At 37.0% G+C, this 24,272-nt stretch overlaps 1 protein-coding gene across 1 annotated transcript in view; it reads left to right on the top strand.

The window, feature by feature from the left end:
• Nucleotides 1-9,714: 9,714 nt before the first annotated feature.
• The window catches only part of LOC134792181 (RYamide receptor-like), a 29,801-nt gene continuing 15,243 nt past the window's right edge, over nucleotides 9,715-24,272 (top strand). Inside the window, exons 1-5 of the mRNA XM_063763421.1 lie at nucleotides 9,715-10,471; nucleotides 10,565-10,763; nucleotides 12,354-12,422; nucleotides 13,197-13,355; nucleotides 14,175-14,262. Of these exons, the coding sequence (XP_063619491.1) occupies nucleotides 9,828-10,471; nucleotides 10,565-10,763; nucleotides 12,354-12,422; nucleotides 13,197-13,355; nucleotides 14,175-14,262 (1,159 nt within the window). The 5' untranslated portion in view covers nucleotides 9,715-9,827. The remainder of the gene's footprint in view (nucleotides 10,472-10,564; nucleotides 10,764-12,353; nucleotides 12,423-13,196; nucleotides 13,356-14,174; nucleotides 14,263-24,272) is intronic.

Here is a 24,272-nt window from a genome sequence, read left to right as displayed (position 1 = left end):
TTTTTGTCTAATAATAGTTTAAACTCACTTTCCCACATGTTAGCTTGGTTTTATTCTGTTTTATTGTTTTAATTTTTTTTTTTTATGTTTTTCCTGGTTGCCCTGAAAACCAGCGCCATGACGAAGTATCTTAGTCATCGGCATATGCTGAGTGGCATCCATTTTGGTGTTAGAATATATTAGAATAAGATGTATTATAGGTTAAGTTTTATGTTTTACACCAAATAAAGTATTTCTTTCTTTCTTTCTTTCTTTATTATTTCTGAACGTATACTTCTGAGAGAGTAGTGCCCATATAAAAAAAATAATTGAGAGCCATGAATCTACATCATACAAAAATTTTGTGGGATTTGACTGAAACTACTTTTTCCCTATGTTTGTTGCGGGGTCCTCAAACAATAGGGTACGTAATATTTACAATATTGGCTAACGATGGTTCTTGAGATACTTAATAGGTACAATGCGACGACGACCGGTCTGGCCTAGTGGGTAGTGACCCTGCCTATGAAGCCGATGGTCCTGGGTTCGAATCCTGGTAAGGGCATTTATTTGTATGATGATATAGATATTTGTTCCTGAGTCATGGTTGTTTTCTATGTATTTAAGTATTTATATATTATATATATCGTTGTCTGAGTACCCACAACACAAGCCTTCTTGAGCTTACCGTGGGGCTTAGTCAATTTGTGTAAGAAATGTCGATGAAATGAAAGAAATGTCCTATAAAAAAAAATCCGTTTAATTTTTTATAAGACTAAAGGAGTATTTGTAATATTTTTTTCTGACTGTACCTGTCTGGTGTAAGCTTTATACTTCTCACCAAGACGATTCTAACTAGCTCTATAGCCCGCTCCACACTCGTGCGCGAATCGCGGCGCGAAGCCGCGAACGCGAGTGTGGAGTCGAGTTCGCAGATATGTAAAATCGACTCCACACTCGCGTTCGCGGCTTCGTGCCGCGATTCGCGCACGAGTGTGGAGCGGGATTATGAAGTTGTTTTGATTTATTACAGAATTTAAGTTTTGGTATAGTCGGACAAGACTGGTAGTACTAGTAATTATAACGACATAGTTGTTACATAATGTAGGATAGTATGCTTAGGTATGTTATTATTATTAAATATGTAGGAAATTAATTTCACATTTTAGGGCAGTCGACTCTGATGGTAAACAGCGTAGTCGTTCGGATCATTTATTTCGTGGCCCTGGGGCCCGTTTCACAAAAGCTTGTAACTTGTAATACAAGCGGATGTCACTTTTTGACAGCTTTTGTTAGAAAGGGACTTCCACTTATATTACAAGTTATAAGCTTTTGAGAAACGGGCCCCTGGACAATCATCATCAATATAATATTTTTCACATAGCTTGGGTACGGTGGCCATTGTCATCTCGATACAATTTATACAACTTACAACACAAAATTGTATTGTATGTGAAAAATAAATACTAGTTATAATAAATTTAGCGGATGAAAATACATAATCTACCATTCTATACCTAGCTAAGTAATAGCCTGTAGACACAGACAAGTCTATATAATGTAAACCAATTAGAGGGCGGCAGATGAGAAAACACTGCAATCTTGATTAATTTTCATTGGTATATTATCTTTTAATTACCTTTGGTTGGCTATACCCTGCGTAGATATGAATAAATTAGGTAATTTCTTTATGAGCAGTATTTCATTCCTTTTTATTATAAAACAGCGCAAGTACTCAATTAAGGAAAATTAAATTATATTGCTAAAATCATGACTTACGGAAAACCTATTATGCTGTGGATAGACAATGAGCAACTAGCCCATTGTTCATTTAACTTGTTTTTTTTACTGAAGCTACACGAGCGAACATGCGACGAACAATCGAAGCTAAGACAAACTGACGAAATACCGTAAAACGGGCTGGAAAGACACGATTTTCAACTTCCAGAACGATTTTAAACAATAATCCTAGGGATAAAAGCAAAAATGTATAGGTATTTAATTTTTTTAGTTTTAGTGAAAAATTGAGACTTCTATTAAATGCAACTATTCTAAAAATACTAATAATACCCACTATTTATTTATTTAATCTTTATTGCACAAAAGAAAAAGTTGTCGCATTTAGACGAAAATAAAAGCACTTTGTCAGCAGCTGTATTATACTCTGCTGTTTTTAGGGTTCCGTCGTACATCAAAAGGCAAAAACGGAACCCTTGTAGGATCACTCGTCCGTCTGTCTGTCTGTCCGTCTGTCACGGCCTATTTTCTCCGAAACTACTGGACCAATTAAGTTGAAATTTGATACCCACATGTAAATTTTTGACCCAAAGACGGACATCTAACGTAAACAAATGAATTTTAAACATGGGGGCCACTTTTGGGGAGTAAATGCGAAAATTAAAAAATAAAGTTTTTCAAACTATATTGTGTTTAATACTGTTTCTGTAATAAGTACCCCTTATTAAGGAAACTATTGTTACATACTAATGTTTTGTTTTTTATGTGAATTTCATAATTTAAATATTATTTAATCTTAATACCATTCCAATTAGCTGACCAAGGGCGGGTTTAAATTCAGCAAGCTGTACCCGCACCTTTTTCTTTACTTACACAATTTTTATATAAATACTTACCTACTTACTCCTTATACCATACCTAAGATGGACTAATTATACCTACCTAACCCTTATATTATACCTAAGAACTGATGTAAAAAGTAATGAAATAAACGCATTTGTATTTGTATTTTTTGTATTTTGTATTTATGTTACATATCAAATGAAAGAGATCATTATGAGAATCTCAAATATATTTTTTTTATAATATTTTAAAATATAGTGTTTAGAAGTTATTCAAGAAAATAGCCAAAAAATGACCATTCCCCCCCTTTATCTCTGAAACTACTGGGTCTAGAATTAGTTCTTTACCTATAGATGACAGGAAAACCTATTAGAAATGTGCAGTCAAGCGTGAGTCGGACTTAATTACTTAGTTTTTGATCCGACCCCTACGGGTTTTGTAAAGATATTTCACTCCCGTTTCATTTAAAAAAGTACATTGTTAAAAATTATGTTATGTACGGAACCCTTAGAACGCGAGTCCGACTCGCACTTTTTTTCCAAGATTTAGGTATACATCTTTCTTGACCACTTCACGAATAAATGCCCGGGAAGCTATTCGTCATAAAAATCTGTTACACACATTAAGGCCATTAAAGCTTGTGTTTTGGTTAGTTGAGGGCGATATTTATACATATTCTCGTACCTTATAGGACAATTTAAAAAACGAGTAGGTATTAAAGCAGTAGTCAGAAAAGTTTTTTTAAGCAGACTAAATTTTCAACAAAATGAGACAAATTGGTCTACATAGACATAATAGGTCTTGCGTACGGCTGCCCAAATTTAGGTACTGATTTCTTTTCAATGAAAGCACATAGGTACTAAGATTAAACATAGTTCAGACCTGGTTACTTACCAGAACCAACTTTTTTTGACAATTAAAACTTACAGGCCACACACTTACAACTACAGCTTAGGCTTACAGGCTGTCAGACAGATCAGTATCATATTGGAATGAGCTCTTATAACTAAAACTAGAATAATATTTGGTAGAGAAAAATGTCAAAATCAAAAAAGGATCCGAAAATTTCAAGTGTTTGACAATGACCCGGTAGGCTTTACAGGTCAGAAACTTAAATTTGACAAAAGCACTTTGTCACTATTAACATAATAAAAAACCAGCCGACCCTTGTTTAGTGCAAGGCACCACATTTATATAGGTATACATATAAATAAATACATGCTCTTACCGGGTTTTGAACCAGGTATCTCCAGCTTTGTAGGGAGTTTAACATATTTGTACCTACCTGTTTTTTTAAAACCGTTTAGCACTACAATGGCGCACTTTCCTTTACGTACGATTGCAAACTTTGTTTGTCTGAATAGACCCTTTTTATACGACGACGTTGACTGATGGCCCTAAAGAAAAAGTTTGACCGTGTTAGAAATATTACAGTAGGTAAGTACTGGTAAAGGGTAGCGAAGTGGAATAAACAAATCGGTAGACACGTACCTTGTTTGATGCAAAGACGGGATGACACTTATGTACATTGAATAATGTAACTCGTATCAGCTATAAAGCCCCATTTAGACGGTTCCAGAAATGGCATGCAATATTCGTTACATTGCTAATTACAGAGTACAATGAATTCAGTCGATCGACCAAATACCGCAATGTAACGAAAATTGCATGCAAGTTCTTGAACCGTTTAGATAAATGGAGCTTTAAGTAGGTATGAATTTTGAAATTAATTTTATGACATGAATTTGAATAAGTAAGTATACCTATACCTTATATGTATTTTGGTTTCTTAAACCTTGCTCAGAGACCGTAATTTATTGAAAGTTAATTTTCTTTATTCAAGAATTTGTTTCTTCAGTCTTGTAATAAATGAGTTCGTTGTACCTAATGTACCTACTTATAAGAAATATAATTTACACTGTACAATATACCGTCCAATATCGATAGGTATTAGAGAAATGGAACGTGACAAAAAGAAAGAAGCTTTCATTTCCTTATTGTCATAAGGATTCAAATAAAACTTATCTTTACTTTTAGATATAGGGGAGATTAGTCCAAACCCTTGACACGGGGTAAAACCAGGACACGGCAGTATGGCTACTTAGATATTCCAGATTGAGAAATGCTTTGGTCATTGCTGTCAACCATTTTAGTTATTTTGTCAACAAAAGTTGATAGACGTGCGTGCCGACGTAAAGAAATGAAATAAGAAAAATGATTTACCGGTGCCTGATGTAATAATTCCATGGATTCATCACCATACCAGTCTGTCGTATGTTGAGGGAAGGACAATTGGTATTTTTATGCGATTATATATGTTATAAGGATCAACAAAATTTACTTTGATTGATATTGCATCTAGTTTTTAGCTCAGCAGATTTTTAGTTTCTCGTAGGTACGTTCGGGTCAAAACCGGACACAATTTTGTACAACCTACGGAAAAACGATTGTTGGGTACGACGTATCAAGTGTAAAAAGTAAGCCCATGAAGGCTTTACTGGTTGGGAACCTGAAGAATTTGGCGAGTTCCAATGCTATTTTTATTTTACTAAGGTGCAAAATCGGGTATAGGATTTGGCATACCCGGTTTTGGACAAGGCATGGGGTACACCGTTCAAAATAAAAGTTTAAAATTTGATTGTTTTTTCGACATGTGATAATGACAATAGTGATCTCACTTAATAAATATGTAGATATAATTAAGTACACTACGCTCCCGATACGAACGGCTTAATAGCCGTCGTATCGGGAGCGCGGATCCGCGTACGAGGAAAATATTAGAAAAAAATAATCACGGCACACGAAAGGTTAAGTCAATTAAACAAAGACTAGTAAAGTTCCTATATTTCATATTGAAATGGTTTGGTTTTTATTTAACTTTTCCCTTAACGTCCTGGTTCAATCCAACTTTCCCCTATATCATCAAAAAATATACGTGGCATTTTCGCCGGACATATATTATAAAATACAAGATATATACAGGTGGCCCAAAAATACGTTGACAATAAATTATTGTATGTGCCTTTAATATTAATTATTCTGGTAAATTGTACGCTCCTTTGTTTTGTTGCTACTGTTAATTAGTAAAATTAGTATCTACAAAGGTAATTGATACTTGATGGTGTGTTGCAGATTTTCGTAAATATTTCCAAGAACGCACTGTAATATTATATTATAAACAGAATTATACACGGAACTCGCTACCTATAATTATGTGGTAATTTAATTTTAGGAATCAAAATAGGTATACCAGTTTTAAATTAAAGACAAAAAATGGTACAAGTTACGCTTCCGGCAGGACTTGAACCCGCAACCTCCGGAAGCGTAAATTTTTCCATTTTTTTCTTTAATATAAAATTTGGAATATCGCTCGCAGACGTATCTGCTTGTTTAAAAAATGGTTTAGGTATACCAGTGCCTAATATATATAACTTATTCTGATAACAAAAGTTTTTTGTTAAAAACGAAAACGTGTTCTAAAGGTGACATTCGGATGGCAACATATATGACAGATATAAGTCCATGTAAGTAGAAAAAAATGTTACGGTTACTTTAGAACGCGAACTGTATTAGAGACTAGCTGTGCCCGCGGCTCCGCCCGCGTGGAATTCGGTCTGTGTCAGTAAGCGGCTAATTTCTAATCCTAATTTCTCTCCCTCTCCCCTGGAGGCGGAACTTGAAGTAAAGTTGACATATGGATATGCTAGAGGACTGAAGTCCAGATAAAATATTTTACAATTAGGTACCACTAAATAAAACTATACTCCAAAATCAATAGTTTTATTAGCCCTTATTCAAATTTTACACGTGATTTAAACTTAGAGAATATAACCATACGGAGTGGTCATTAACAGGCGTTCCCCTCTGTCGAAAATAGGCGGCCAATGGTCAACTGACGTTTATCTGACATGGCTATGTTTACGTTAGTAGGTACACATTTGATGTGCCTCTCCCCCGCAAAAAACGGCAGACTATTTTGTACCGAAAATTATAGACATGGCGTCTCCGTTGGTTATATTCTCTAAGGATTTAAACGGCAGAGTAGTAGGTGTATATCGGACGATACAGTAAGGTATACGCGCGCGAGCGAAAGCGAAGCGGCCTGCCTGGCTAGAGCGCCACTCACCGTGGTCTTCTTCAGACTCCTGAGGAAGACCACGTGCCCCTTGTAACCTCAATGCGTTGCGAAACTTTCGCGAATGATTCGTTTTTTTTGGGAAGGCATGGTAATGCGTATAAAATGCGAGTCCCAAATCGTTTGACTCCGCAAACGGCCAGTGCCGGATTAAGATATTTTAATGCCCTAAGTATTTCTAGATCATGGTGGCCCCTCTCCCTAGGGTCATCAAGATTACATTGAATTTTTTTGTTAAATTGAGTGACGTTCATTGCTGCATTTCAGCGGAGAATGGAAATCAGTCACATCATTTTATCACGAAAATTGACAGTGCTGCAGCAGTAAAGTTGCAACAGAGTAATGCTGCTGCAGTCGCCACCCGAATGTCACCTTTATGATATCTTAGAAAGTTATTGAAAACGCGAGCGAAGCGAGCGCGTAAATTTTTCGATATAAAAAAACGCAATTTGACAGAGAGTTGTACATTTTTACTTTTAGTCCCAACCAGGTGCGAATCCAGGATTTCATACAGAGAAGGGATGGGACAGTTTTCAATCAGCCTAGCATATTGCTCGATATTTAAGCGTCTCAGCGAGGTTGTTTTCATACAGAAAAGATGCAAGAAAGCAGAGCTTGGAATTGACCAAATGAATTTAATTGGCGAAGTGTGAGCAAGGCAGAAGGCCCAGCTGCGAAAGTGGAAAGCTTGGATTTGGATCCACGCCCAAGTGTAATTAAGGCAGAAGATCAACTTTGTCGTAAGGCAGAAGGCCTCGCATAAGACCTAACGCCGAACTGCAAAAGAGTGGCTTGAAATCGAATCTATGCATGTAATCACGACTCTTCTACTGCTCGCTCTTTGGCTTCACTCGAAAGCGCTACTTGATAGGATGCTTTTAGTTTTCGGCTTTCACGGGGCCCCTTATAACCCTTTGACAGTTAGGTCTCAGGATCGCGGCTAAGGAACAACTCGGCTTGGCCGACAAATCTGGCGTCCAAGAGAGCAAAATTCGCAATAAAATCGGTAACCTATGTCGAAAAAATCGGCTGGCCGCAAGCCCGAAAGCAAGATGGTTTTCCATGACTTTAAGGGCCTCCGCGTAAGGTCAAATCGAAAGCCTACGTTGGAGATGTTCTTACGTACCCTCACTCTCTTACTTGATCCCTACGCCCTTCGTTATTAGATAGGTACTTGTATACGTATAAAAGTTTCATGTAGGTACCTACTCCACGACGACTGCAATACTGATGCAGCCTGCGCGTTTTTTTGCCTTCGGTTTTGGTGCCCCCTAGACGTGGTGCCCTAAGCAAGTGCTTATTTTGGTTAAAAGGTTTAATCCGGCACTGCATATGACAGAGGTCAATGTATTTTTTCCAAAATACCCACCTTCGTGGCCATTATTAACTGCTTAAAGGAGGCGATTCGTATGAATATGGATTTGATATGGATGCGATATAATTACGATTAGGTATAATTCATGACGGAGAAAATAAATAATTTTAAATAATTTTATGCAATTATACGCTTGTTGATATGTGTGTTTATTTTACCACTACGTAACTATGTAAACTCATTTTTAGTTTTCTTGGTTACTTAATGTTTACTCGGCTCCCCAAAAGATGGCACTGTGCAGTGAAGGGCAATTAATTTACTGTCGTTTAATTTTGTTGTATTATTAAATCAACACAATTATTCAATTAAATTTGTTGATATCCGTACGATTGATTGAAATTTTAGAAGAGGGGTCTTCTAAACTTAGAGTTAATTTGGCAAAATCCTTCCTCTGTGGCTTATTTATGTCACAACGTATTAAATTCAGCGCCATCTGTTAGTTTACCAGGGTACTCTATAGTGGTAGCACATATTTGAAAAAAGTTTGCCCGTCCTTCCTAAGTAGCGCCATAAGATTCAGGGGCAAACTTAAGTCAATCGAGTGTTGTGGCTACCCCCCCTTTTAGGGGTTGAATTTTTATAGCCTATAACCTGGCCGGGGATTTTCTCGACAGATTAGTAAAGTTTTCATCAAAATCCGTTCAGCCGTTTTCACGTGATGCGCGTTCAAATAAACAGACAAACAGATAAACAGACAAACTGTTGGAACGTGTTCTGTTATCAATTGTAAGTATCCCCAGCCAACTTTTTTTCAAATATCTTCCATGTACAGACTTTCGACCCTCTTCAGCTTTATTATATATATATAAAATATATAAAATATAAATAAATATATATTGGGGACATCTTACACAGATTAACCTAGCCCCAAACTAAGCAAAGCTTGTACTATGGGTGCTAGGCGACGATATACATACTTATATAGATAAATACATACTTATATACATAGAAAACACCCATGACTCAGGAACAAATATATAGAAGAAATATATATAGAAGATAGATAAATCTCTACCTATTTAATATCCGGATGGAAGATACTTTTCGAGCGTTGTTTCATCCGCTAATTAATATTGATGATCACTGTACCTTCATATTATCTTAAATGTATTATTACTTTGATTTGTAGTTATTCTGCAACTTTCACCATATTCATGATTGTGTAGCTATGTTAACCTTCTTCTCTGGAACTTATAACTCAAACGTTCTAGTAACTAACTAAACTAACGGATCAAAATTGCACTATATTATGAAGATAACCAAATAAATGAGACGTATCGTTATAAACTAAGACGCGACGTCGGCGTAAACAGGCGTAAACAAATGCCACAGCACGGTGTTTGCGAAAGCTGGCACACAGTAAACACAGTCCGAATTATGGCTTCAGGCAACATTATTTACAGCCGGCTTTCGCTCCCGACTCTCGGCACACACCGGCGCAACGTAACGCACAATTTATACACGCATTACTGTTACATCTGATTATAAAACACTCACGTCAGGAGGCCTATTGAAACTTTAAAAATCACATATTAATCTGTTTTTGTTTGCTGTGTATCCCGCTATTACCAATACTATTTAAGCACAAGTGCGGGCGGACAGCTGCCAAGATATCAAGTAATATGTATACCTATAAAAGATCAGGACAAGATTCCCAAAGTTCGAATTGGCCTTAAAGCGTGCTTATTACCCCAAACCGTTTATACATACGTTTATTTTCAGGTTTCGGAGAACCTCAAGGATGTGAAAAACCACATTATGTATGGCATCAATCATACAGAATATGAATTTGAAATTTATGAGCCGATACGAAACAATGGATTAAATAAAAATGTTTCAATTGAAGAAAATTCTACATTGTATACGAACGAGACATGGGCGGACTACGAGAGCTGGTGTTCAGCGAGCACTTCGACGGGAGATTTCCTGACGTCACCGCTGTTTCAAGCGTGTGTTTACTTTATGTACTGCACAGTGTTTGTGGTGGCCCTCGCGGGCAACGGGCTAGTGTGTTTCGTGGTGCAGACGTCACCGCGCATGAAGACGGTGACGAACTACTTTATAGTGAATTTAGCAGTTGGGGACATTCTGATGACTCTGTTCTGCGTGCCGTTCTCATTCGTGTCGATGCTAGTGTTGCGCTACTGGCCTTTCGGCGCCGTTATGTGCAAGGTGGTGAACTACTCGCAGGCCGTGTCCGTGCTTGTGTCCGCGTACACGCTGCTCGCCATCTCTATCGACCGTTACATGGCTATAATGCGCCCGCTTCGGCCGCGCTTAGGAAAAGCTGCGGCCAAGCTCGTGGTGGCAGCCGTGTGGGGAGGCGCACTCGCTACAGCTGCTCCAATCCCCGTCGTATCGACACTCCAAAGGCCGACGGAGTGGTATAAAATATGTCAAGCGTGAGTAAATACGTGAGTGTTCATAAAATTGAAAAATGTTGTAATTTTTTATTGAAATAGTTTTGAGGAAATAATATTATGTAATTTTCCCAGAGACATTTGCCTCGAACAGTGGGAACGGGTCGAGCAGAGTACGCAGTACACATGCGCTCTGCTGGCGCTGCAGTTCGCGCTGCCGCTGTGTGCGCTCGTGTGCACGTACGCGCGCATTGCGCACGCCGTGTGGGGCGGCCGCCCGCCCGGCGAGGCGCAGAGCGCACGTGATACACGCATGCAGCGCTCTAAGCGAAAGGTGAGTTCGCATCACTTTTTACAGTTCGTCTGTAATATTATAAGTTACCCTTGTTCTACAGTCCACGATGCAATAAAATTGAGCTTGTTCGTGTGCACGTAAACGCACATAACTACGTTGCTGTGTAGGGCAGCCGCTGACATGCGCACAATCCCGATTAATTGAAATTGTACCAAAAATTACCTACCATTACTTAGGTACTGGGGTAAAGTTGTTGTTTAACTCCTAATATTGATACCCGAGTAAGCTAAATATTGAGCGTTGCGATGATGTCAAGGCACGAGGGTTAAACAAACTTTGCTACCCAATGAAACACAACTTGAAGAAACAGCTCAAAATATTCATCATATTTCTTTGCCACTGTTGTGGATAAAATGCAACGTTCTCAGTTTTTGAACAATAAAGAGAGCCTTTACACATTAATAAACATCAATAATAGCTTTATTAAATACTTGAAGTAGCGAATCCTTTTACTGAACTGAACATCTAGTATTTTGGACACGTAATGTGTATGTACACATCACGTGTCCAAAATACGTGAGTTTTCCAACGAAAACTTTTACCTCATTGTCTCATTGTATTAACGAGTTTGAAGTAAAGTATCTGTTTTAACGTAAAAAGTTTAAAGCCGGTTGTTTTTGTGCGTGGGCCGCGTGAGCCATTTCATTCATTCATTACCTACTGCCAAACAGCTTTGTAACTTGAAAAAAAAACTCGGAAACAAAAAAGAAACAACAGTAATGAGATTAAATGGCGTCCTAAAAACTTGTAAAAATAACAGTGGCCTAATTATTTTTATAAGACTGTCTTACAGTTAACACGTACACTTAGCTTAACCCCGGATTAGTGGAATGGTGCAAGTGGCGCGTAGCCGCTTAGATTTTGTTTAATGTATTTAGATAGAACTTATTTACAATTTTGTCTCGCTGTACCATATTTTTAGACAATGTTCGTCGTATATTTAATAAAGCATCAAGATGTACCTGTCTTGAAAGTGAATACGCAAAACTCGATAAGTTGTAATTTTAGTTACCAATACATTTTTATTTATGTAAATGTACTTATTCAACATTTACATAAATAAAAATGTATTGTGAAATGTGTGCATACAGCGAGCTACAATGCTATATTGAATCTTGATAAATAGTTGAACTGACTGTAATAAAGAATATATTGAATCTTGATAAATTGTCGAACTATTTGGTCGGGCTATATGTATATACATAGAGTTAAACACAAAAAAATCTGCAGAGATTTGGACAGCACAAGCAGCGCAGGTGTTATTTTAAACGTCATACTTCTATGAAATTATAACGTATTAACACTGGCACTGCGTGTGCTGTCAAAATCTCTGCAGACTTTTCTTGGTCTAACTCTACATAGGTATTTTAAAATGTGTGTGCTTACACTATTCAATAATTACGGAAATAACGACCTATATAAGATTCCACGTGAAAATATTATAGGCAAAACTGCGTTTGTCTCACAAACAATCATTATAGAAAACTGAAAAATTATGAGTTAATTTATGTATGTTAGATATGTAGATATTTAATCCATCTATTGTTTTAATAATGCTGTTGTTTGCAGATGGTCAAGATGATGGTGATGGTAGTAGCCGTGTTTACAATTTGCTGGTTGCCACTAAACGTGTTTATAGTAAGTGCTTATTACCTATCATTGCTTATTATGTACATACGTTGTAAGTCAAGCATTTACAATTTCATTTTACCCATTATAAAGCGCCTACTTAATAACCAAACCAGCTCCTTTTGTATTTTTTCAAAGTGAGGGGAAAGGAAAGTTTAGACGTTATCTTGACAAATTATAGGCAATGATTTAAATGTGTGTGGGTAGGCTACCCACAGGCTCGATGGTATTTGATAAAGCCGCAAAACATCAAGACCATTTTATTTTTATCCCTAAGTGCGGGTAAAAATACGTTTTAATAAAAGATTTCGTTTCATTTTAGATTTAATTGTGAAAAAATAAAATTCGTGGTACAGTCAGTAACAGAAGTTGCTAAGCGGGCCAACGTGTTCAAAGTTATCTTGATGAGACTTTATTGTTAAGAGAATAAGAGCGTGTCAAGGTCATTTTTAACACTTCGCCCGCTTAGCAAATTCTGCTGCTGACTGTGGTAAAATCACAAAAAAAAATAGGTCAAAGCGCCCTACTCAAATACCTTAAAGCGCCCACGTGATAGCATAACTGATCTATTAAATGCGTTATTAGTTAGAAGGGATTAATTAACACAGGTTTAACTTTTAATCACTAGTAGGTATCTACCTGCCCACTTCCCTCACCTGAAAAAAATACGCCAAAGCTGTACTATTACATTCGTAAATCTGTACGATGGTGGCTACATTATTTTGTTTTATCATACTATATTGTGAGTTTCATTTAATGACTGTATTGTGGGCTGTGGCACAGGTGTTGTGGACGACGCACGAGAGCGACGCGGAGTGGGGCGCGTGGCCGGGCATGCCGTACGTGTGGTTCGCGAGCCACTGGCTGGCCATGAGCCACTCCTGCTACAACCCCATCATCTACTGCTACATGAACGCGCGCTACCGCCGCGGGTTCAAACAGGTCTGCATCGTGTATTGTGGCACAGGTGTTGTGGACGACGCACGAGAGCGACGCGGAGTGGGGCGCGTGGCCGGGCATGCCGTACGTGTGGTTCGGGAGCCACTGGCTGGCCATGAGCCACTCCTGCTACAACCCCATCATCTACTGCTACATGAACGCGCGCTGCCGCCGCGCGTTCAAACAGGTCTGCATCTTGTATTGTGGCACAGGTGTTGTGGACGACGCACGAGAGCGACGCGGAGTGGGGCGCGTGGCCGGGCATGCCGTTCGTGTGGTTCGCGAGCCACTGGCTGGCCATGAGCCACTCCTGCTACAACCCCATCATCTACTGCTACATGAACGCGCGCTACCGCCGCGGGTTCAAACAGGTCTGCATCTTGTATTGTGGCACAGGTGTTGTGGATGTGGACGACGCACGAGAGCGACGCGGAGTGGGGCGCGTGGCCGGGCATGCCGTACGTGTGGTTCACGAGCCACTGGCTGGCCACGAGCCACTCCTGCTACAACCCCATCATCTACTGCTATATGAACGCGCGCTACCGCCGCGGGTTTAAGCAGGTTTCCACTTTGTATAGTATAGCCTAATGGGGCCGGCTATAAGCTGCTTTTTAATGGCTATACATTATCAAACTGTTGCATAAAAAGTACAGTAGTTACGATATACTTACAATTACCCATTACTATAAAATAGTATTTACTTTAAAATTTACTTTCTATTTCGACGTAGTAATCTCATAAATTACGGATATTACTGGATATAAAACTTCATTTGCTACTGCTATCATAAAATCTACTTCAGACCTTGTCGTTTGTTCACAGGCGTTAGCTGGACTGCTATGCATGAGACTGGAAGTCACTCAGCGCTCCTGTCACCGATCAAGTATGTGTGATGGGTTGCCGATGTCAGGTTAGTCTTCAGAGTTTGTATTAGGGCTCCCGGTATCCGTGTTACACGCCGAAACGAATACCCGTGTTCTTAAGACCGGCGGTGCTAAGAACACGGTTTACACGGAACCGCCGGGATCCGGATACGTATCCAAGAACCGTTCCCAAGAAACGTTTCTCAGATACGTATCTCCGTTTACACGGATACTTAAGACCGGCCCGAACGGATCCGAAACAGTTTGAGCTAATCAATGCTCTAGCTCTGGGTATGCAAGGTCTAGTATTGAATGTTGACTTCAGATGAACTCGTTTAGCGTACGAATTTTTTTTTAAATTATTTATAACAGTTTTAACACATGTGTTAATATAACATATTTAACCAACTATACAATACAGGGTCATTTTTGGACCGTATGCCATATTGTGCGAGGTGATTAGTTAGGCCATACTGAACAACTTTTTGTATGGGACCAACTCCGAAATCACAAAATTTTTTTTGGCCGTTTCATACATTTTGGTCGAGTGGATGTCGACGTTTTCTATGGGAAGGCCAATTTTTTTTTGGGATTTCGAGGTTGGTCCCATAGAAAAAGTTGTTCAGTATGACCTACCTAATCACCTCGCACAATATGGCTAACGGTCCAAAAATGACTCTGTATATGAATGGAAGTAGGTGTCCCTATTCTACATAGTCTACTATTTTTAAATTTTAACTTACTCGTCCCTAGTTTAGAACCTTAATTAGGGTTCCGTACCCAAAGGGTAAAACGGGACCCTATTACTAAGACTCCGCTGTCCGTCCGTCCGTCCGTCTGTCACCAGGCTGTATCTCGTGATCTGTGATAGCTAGACAGCTGAAATTCTCATAGATGATGTATTTCCGTTGCCGCTATAACAACAAATACTAAAAACAGAATAAAATAAAGACTTAAGTGGGGCTCTGGGACTTAAGTACTTGGATGGGTCACCGTTTTTGTAGTTAATGGTACGGAACCCTTCGTGTGGCCAATTTATTTTTACTATAATTGCTTTTAAGTTAATTTCATTACATATTACATTTCAATCAAAGAAACACATTTTATATATAATGGTGTAAGTTATATAGTTTCGCGAAGAATAGGTACACAACACACAAATACTACCTACTACTACTTTGTGGTTATTTGTTATTTTTATCAATTACCTAACTGTTAACTAATCTACCAACGAAGCAAAAAAACTACAGCGGCATTTGAAACGCAGGATTTCACGCGAGAACCTTAAAAACCTATGCAACCGTGGTTACCTTGCAATTATATTGTTACATTATATTTACATTAAAATAGATCTCAAAATTGGTAATCATTCATGTTGACTGGGGTCACTTTCATACTAGTGCTCAGGTAATAAATGCCGGCCGGTGGTTGTCCATTCATTAGAACGTGTTGTTTTCCAATACCCTTTTGTCTGATATCGCAGAAAACAACTAGCGTCCCAAACCATAATCAGAACTGCCATAGCTAATTATAAGCTTTATGTCGGTGTAATAAGGAGAACCTGTCTACACATATATGAAATTGTAACAAATGCAGCGGCTAAAATTAAAGAACCAAATGAACACGAAATAAATATGACTTTTAAGATATTGTGTTTAGGTAAGTAGGTATGACTCCAGTTCGCCACTTAGTCGGCCAATTCGTAAAATACAGTCTTTCCAAGTTACTTTAATTTAAAATCTTTTTGTTGTTTTGTTGCTAAAATTGTAAATAATATTTATTAGTACAGTCTTAAAGTTCATTTTATATGACAATAAGATAATGAATTTAAGAAAAGTCTTACTTTTCATAAATTCATACTGAATTATATTAAAAGTTGTAAATACATTACTTATTGGCAGTTACACATGATTACAGTGTAAACTCTTTATAACGTCACTCGATTTAACGACAAACTCCTTAAAATGTCGAAATTGCTTGACTTTGGTTGGTTTACTATACAGTAATACACTCTATATAGCGTCACGCTCACTCTATTTAACGACAACAATACGGCATAATACATCATTAAGAAATACTTTCTAAGTTGCCGAAATTGATATAAACTGCAACTGTGTACGTTTTTTTGTTTGCTGTTTTGTTGTTTTATTATCTAGCACGTGTTTACTTCGACTGACGTACCGGAGATTCTAAGAAAATTTGTCTTTTGTTTTTGTATGATCAACTTGGACATGTTTACCTCGGGCACTAGACTTTTGACAAGATGTTACACTTTATAAATTAATAGGCGTTGTTATTTGTATGAAATGAATGTTCTTCTTGTGCAAAATGTGTCCTAAGTATATTATAAACAGATACATTAGAATATTTAGAATAGTAAGATGACCTTTTTATTTCACTCCATTTAACAACCACTCTCTATACTTAACGTCGAAAAATCCGCAGTCCCTTCAGTGTCGTTATATAGAGTTTACACTGTATTTATTAATTTTTACAAGGTTTACTATAATAATACTAAGATGTCTGGCTTACGTAACTTAAAAATAATTAGATTAAAAAATATACATTTCTTATTGACAGAATATATTCGTAAAAACTCACACATACAATATACAGAATACAAATTATTAAAAATATAAGAACTGTTTAAAAATATGCAATTGGTAAGAATATTGTATACTTACCTACCACCACCTACCAGATCATGCATGGCCAGATTTTAACGTAAAGTCTTTATACTCTTTATTGCTTTTATTTTTTTTAAGCACTTTAAATTTATTGCTATCAAGTTATATTAATAAACCATAAAGTATTTGAAGTCTTATATAAAATACTATTTTGATAAGTAGCATAGGTATACCTATTATATTTCTAATTTTCTACTCGTATTTGCAACATTGCAAGCAAAAACTACCTGGTCAGGAAAGGGTTCTGTAAACCGTTTATTGAATTTCGACTCTATGAACCCCGGAATAAGGTTAAATATGATGGAAACTCGTCATGAATCTTTTGTCTAACTCTTAAGTACGCCGCGCCGGTTCGTTCCTTCGCTACTCGTCAAGGACGTGTCCGGAGCCACGGGTAAATAAGATCCGTTTCTTCGAATACCCGTTTATCCGTGGAGACGGATCTTAATTACACGTTTCTTAATTACACGTGCGGAACGGGCCAGAAAACCGTGTACGTGTTATTCGGAAACGGGTATTCGAAACGTGTAAACGAAACACGGACTCGACCGCGAGCCCTAGTTTGTATAGCTAGTCCTACAGCCTACGGTTACGAATTTAGTACGTCATATACAGAGCAACTTTGTTTTACGAAGGCTGATTTGATGTCTGATAATAATCGGTGATATTTTTCTAATACTTATCTTCTCTTCTGGTTGACGTAACTGGTGACCGAAGAGCTGGCGGCTATCTCGCACAAGATTTTAGATTTAAACTTGTTATTAATTTCGTTTAGTAGTACCACTATATACATATTGTATGTAAATAAACGATTCATACTTATCTACTATACCCAACAAACAAAAATTCCTCTTGTATTGGCTTATATTGCCAAAAATAATATTCTTATATGAGCCAAATTATCGCTAATAAGGGTGCATTTGGGCACAAATTATAAGGACAATTACCTTATATCCCCCTTGTAGTTGCTTTATTGTGAGCTTTCTTAATCTTGTACGTGCTTTATTATGACACGCAACAAGGAAGTCAAACTTATAATGGTAAGGAAAGTGCTCTTAAAAAGCTAATATACTTATAAGAATTATATTGAAAGCATTAATAAGGGCAATAGCCCTTATACACATTTTATTATAGTCAGATTTAAGGGAGTAAAACTCATAACGGCAAAACAGAGGCTCTTAAAAAGTCTTTGGGATTTTTAACTGTACGTTTAATAGGTCTCTGTAATAGGTCTTTTTTCTTAGTGATTTACATTTTTGTAACAGTTTGACAGCGACTGAATATATATAGTTCGTTGCAGTTTGACAAAAAATTTACAAGTGTCATCCATTTTACTGAAAAAAAAATTGAATTTATATATATATATATATATATATATATATATATATATATATATATATTACCCGAATGTTTACATATTTACTATGAAAACTGTGTGGGAATTCAATTTCATGATAAAATGTGATATGCAGTGTGTTGTATTATCAACGCGTCCTTGTATTTAAGCGGTTTTGTGCTAAAAATGCGGTAAATTATTTTGTCATGTTTTGAGCAAGGCCATTATAAGATGTACTCATATAAATTTTGCTTGTCCGCAGATTATACAGTGGTAGTATTCGCGAATGTTGTCAATTTTTTTAAATCAAAAGATCTCAATTTACATAACTTGAGATGGCCATGGAACTGGACTCATTTTATACTAAAAAATAAATGTTCTAATTGTAGACATCCGACTCATCCAAATTTACCATTACACGTTTAATCCAGTAACTTTGTCGAATTTTGTAACCTGGCTCTTTTGCGTCAAATCCGCTAGTTCTGATTTTTTGCAGACTTATTTATGATGTTGGCCCAAAGAATAATACAAGTTTGTGACTTCGAGCGCCGAACGCAACTTTGCCAAATATCGAAAAACGCGCGAAAATTTCGATTTTATTTTAGATTTGAGCGATTATAACCCTAAAGAACTAGTTTTTGATAGTGCCTTTTCAGGGCGTTTTTAAGTGGACTAGATTGGCTACAGTACGAGACTAGAATTGTCTCTGTACATTTAATAGTTTCCGAGATAAAGCCTTTCAAAGTTTATAATTTTTTTCGAACTTGTATTCGTAGGCTAAGTAAGTGCAGTGAGTATGCACTTTTGTCTCAGGCGATGCCGCTTGTCACAATTGTTTCTAAGGTCAAACACACTTTTTCGGTTTACATATTGATTAGTGTTTAGAATGAGTTCATACATTTGCTGCTAAACTTAAGTACAATCTCGTTAGATCGATGTTCGTAATGACATTGATATGTCACAGATTTCAATTGTTTGGTTGAGTTAAATGTAATGCCCGTGTTACAACAACGCTATATGCTACATTTAATTACTTTTTAACTTTTATTTCAAAAAATCCAATTCTTTTTTAAATTAACTATGCCATTTAGTTCTCTTAAACGTACTTTAGACCTTCATGTATGCCGACGACGTGGCTGTTGTTGTGTCCGCCCCTACATACGACGAGCTCGAACTCAAACTTAACTCGATCGCCGCATCACTCTCTAATTGGTTTGACATTAACGGACTTATCCTAAACACGAGCAAAACGCATTACATCGGCTTTGATCTGTCTGGGCGGCAGGTTAGGCAGCTGTCAGTAATTGCGAATGACACTGTAATCAGCCAAGTAATGAACTCCAAATTTCTTGGCTTTGAGCTAGACAGCTGCCTCACCTGGAGTGGCCATATAGACCAAATGTGCAAGAAACCCGCAACGGCATGCTTTGCGTTAAAGCGGCTGGCTCGAGTACTTCCATTTGAAATGGTCCGAGCGTGCTATTTCGCGTCAGTCCACGCTCTCCTGCAGTACGGAGTTGAACTGTGGGCCGGTGCCGCCGATTGGGAGGGAGTCTTCCGGCTCCAAAAGCGCGCCGTCCGCGCGATAGTTCGCGTCCCTCAATGTCACTCCGCGAGGCCTCTGTTCAAGTCGTTGGGAATACTCACGCTTCCCTCGCTTCTAATAATGCAAATGGCAATAAATACACGTGATGAAGTAGACTCCAATCCAATCATCGAAGCCCCGCGTAGGTACGCAATGCGCAGCGCGCGCGCTGGAATGCTGCCACTCGCGTCGCACAGACTCGCGAAAACCAAAAAGCTAAGTCATGTAATGGGTCGAAAAGTGTACAATTGCCTTCCGCGTGAAATTGTTACTGCAAAAAGTGCGTCAATGTTCAAAACTAAACTTAAACACTGGCTCCTCGAGCAGACGTTCTATGACCACAAAGAGCTATTTATAAGTAAACCTATGTCATAGAATAAGAATAATATTATGTAATACCTTCCTACATATTGTAGTACCTATTAATTTAATTTTATATTATTAATAAATGATGATTATGATTATGATTATGATTATTACTTAACCATACCCCGAAGTAAACAGAATTCAATAAAAACACGGTGTATTTAATTAACTCTCGTTTTCTGTCAAAAGTGTAAAGAGAAACAAAATACTCATGCTCCATAAAATTATCCTATACGGAACCACTGGCTGATCATTTGGTATCAGATTGTTCATTTCGTAGTGGCGAATCTAGTTATGTAAAACCTTTTAATACAACACCTTAGAGAATAATGCCTTTATAATTATTATATAAGTGAATATGGATTGCTTTAATTCTTGTAAGTACCATATAAAATGCTATAATTTGTTTGTTGGATAGACAATCTAATAACATGCTCCTATGAGTCAAAAAGCGTCATAGTTATTTTGTGCATTTCTTTTATAAGAATAATTGGCCACATTAAAAGCTACACTGCTTTGAATATTATACAGCTAAAAAGCAATGTAACCAGCCTCTATAAGAACAAAACATTTTGAACCCTTATTGTAGCCATATTAGTTGGATTTATTAACGTGTACATGGCCAAATTATAAGAATAAAGGTAATATTAGCCAAATCTTCTTATAATGAGCCTCTATAAGAACAAAACATTTTGAACCCTTATTGTAGCCATATTAATTGGATTTATTAACGAGTACATGGCCAAATTATAAAAATAAAGGTAATATTAGCCAAATCTTCTTATAATGAGCCGTATAAAGGTACCTTGACATAATGAATGCTATTTAAAAAAAACTATGAGTGTTTAGCCCTTATAGATTTAATTTTATAAGGATATTTTGTTTGTTGGGTATATATTATTATAAGTAAGGTATGCATATAATACGTTAGAAAAGGTGTTCCACTACTCACGGCAGGCAATATGACTTTAATAGCATCAAAATTCCGTGTGCTGAGTACTTTCCGAGAGACTGTCATCTTTTACGACTGTGCTAATGTGCCTTTATGTCCTCTTTGCAATTACGTTTTACCCATTCTCTTGGAGTACTTACATGCTTATTTCCATATACATAATTACATATAAAATAAGTAAAAGGACGTAATGTGTCGTGTGTCATACCTACACGGCAAGTAAAGCCAGATATATCCTTCACCATGTTGCGGATTTTCAGTGGTAGGTACTAGGTACCTACTAATTTATTTTACTGGCTAACTCTTTGACAACAGACAGCGATGTAAAACGAGAAGAAACACTAGTTAGGACATGAAGACAAATCTATTGATGTATTAATAATCAAAATCGGCAAACGCGTATGGTCTCTAGAGTATCACAACGGGACACACATACATATTAGATACATAGACTGGTGTAGGTACACATTACTCTCCTTTGCGTTGCGCTGTTGGGTAAAAATAAACGTTCAGTTGATGCATGAACCCTTTACTTGTCATGGCATTATAACACTTTAAACTCATGCGTTTTGTACACATATTTAATTACACGAATGGGTCTACCGCGATATAATTTCATTGTTTTTACCTTAAATTCTGAAGTTTCAGCTGAGTTGCCCCATGGCAAGCCGAATATAAGCCTTTTATCAAACAAACAATGTAACGCAAATTGCAAGACAGCTTAGATTGTTAACAAATTTAATTAAACTGTAATTTAGCGTAAATAAATGAGTGCCCGTGACGTGACACTCATTGTATAGTTTATTGTTTTATGTACTAATTTGAAATTGATGAGTTTTACTCAAACGTGACTATGTGGCCCTATTTTAACAGTCATTAAATAAGCATTAAGGTTTACTCGGCTAATTCCGAATGTCGAACTGTCGGATAATTCCGAAAAGAGACTTTTATTATGATGGAATTAAGGGTGATTTTCATCTGAATTTCGGAATTATCCGACAGTTTTCGACATTCGGAATTAGCCGAGTAAACCTTATCACAAAGGTAACAATAAAAAAGTTTTCTAGTTACCACACACCTAATGTGCCGGCTTTGATGGAGTGTATGGCTGGAAACTGCTGCTGTTAAAAGTAAATGGTTATATGATAATGTGATGAATCAAAGTCCTTCGTACAATCAATTGCCTTTATTTTACTCTAAGTTCCTACTTCAACACTTTCGACATTCTTAACTTAACAAGCAGTAAGCCTTCCTACTCAATGTTACCGGTTCAAGCGCCAAAGCGAGAATGCCCCTTCCATCTCATGGTAAGTTACATTTATACTTTTTCATCATTTGAATTGGCGGGTAGGAGAGTAGGGTCATTTTCGCGACTACCGACATATTAATTAACAAATATTCGGGTAAACACAAATCACATTTCTAATCACTACCCACTGAATGCCATAAGTTTAACATAACGCACACAAAATAATTATAATTTATTCTTGAAATCTTATGAAATATCACACTCGGCCATCCGACTGCGTGCTACCTCCGGTGCACGATCAACAATAATATCACACTCGGCCGTGTTGCCCGATGCCTTTTCAATCCTATTATAGTTAGACTAGTCTGTTTATACAATACCAATACTCTTCATTGTACACCAGAATACAATAAAATAATACAAAGAATTACAGCAACTCTAGTAGAGGTAAACTTCAAATTATTTAATTTACTCATGGTATCCGGTATTGCAGATGTAAACGGTATTCATTCTTCAGACTAGTATTACTATTACATAAAAAGGGATACCTATTTAAATACCTACTTATACTACTGATCATGTTAACGTTCACGAAATACATCGTCCACACTGTCAACCCCATACGATTAGTTATTTTAGCTTATTACACGCAGGATTACAGACATTATTATCGGCACGTACTTATAGAATAAGCCCAAATTTCATTGCATTGATTTTAGTACTGTAACATACTTATAACAAACATGGCACGAGCAATACAATTTAGCCTGATATATCAGAATAAGAAGAAAGAGACAACTACCACAGTATGAGCCATAATAACTGACATCAATAATCAAATTTTTAGTCCTTTTATGGTAAATGTAAGAACTGTTTATGGGTATAATGTTTTGGGGAAGCTACGTAATTACATTAATGGCTTAATCAGGTTTGTAATTAACAGTTGCAATTATCTAATATTTTCTCTCTGAAATCAAACATTTTTTTTTCAAATTACAATACTAGTTACATGCTTGATGACGTCCTCTACTGTAGGTCCTTCTTGAGCGTCGCCTTGACTCCCGCGGTCCTTCTTCGTGCGGGTCATCTGAGAGAGGCCCTCGTCGTCAGCGCCTGCTGTGGTGACGACATCTGTATTCAGGCTGTTCTCACGCTCGGCTGTCGCAGTCCACAGCGTCCTCTGCGGTAGATTCACCGTCGCTAACCTCCAGCGTCTACCGCGACTCTGCATCAGTCTTGCTCGTGACGGCAGTCTAGGTGATCTCGGGGTGTCAATATTGGAATCCATTTTACCCTGTAATTAAATTTCAGTGCGCTGCATGATTGGTTGTTAAACTTTCTTCTCACCCTACACTTATTTAAACTCATAATAAACTCTTTAAACTCATAATAAACTCTTTAAACTCATAGTAAACTCTTTAAACTCAAAATAAACTCTTTAAACTCAAAATAAACTCTTTAAACTCAAAATAAACTCTTTAAACTCAAAATAAACTCTTTAAACTCAAAATAAACTCTTTAAACTCAAAATAAACTCTTTAAACTCAAAATAAACTCTTTAAACTCAAAATAAACTCTTTAATCTCAAAATAAACTCTTTAATCTCAAACTAAACTCTTTAAACTCAAAATAAACTCTTTAAACTCAAAATAAACTCTTTAAACTCAAAATAAACTCTTTAAACTCAAAATAAACTCTTTAAACTCAAAATAAACTCTTTAAACTCAAAATAAACTCTTTAAACTCAAAATAAACTCTTTAAACTCAAAATAAACTCTTTAAACTCAAAATAAACTCTTTAAACTCAAAATAAACTCTTTGAACTCAAAATAAACTCTTTGAACTCAAAATAAACTCTTTAAACTCAAAATAAACTCTTTAA

The sequence above is a fragment of the Cydia splendana genome, chromosome 7 (genome assembly GCF_910591565.1).
Source record: "Cydia splendana chromosome 7, ilCydSple1.2, whole genome shotgun sequence".
Classification (NCBI taxonomy): Eukaryota; Metazoa; Arthropoda; class Insecta; order Lepidoptera; family Tortricidae; genus Cydia; species Cydia splendana.
This window is presented reverse-complemented; position numbering and strand designations above follow the sequence as displayed.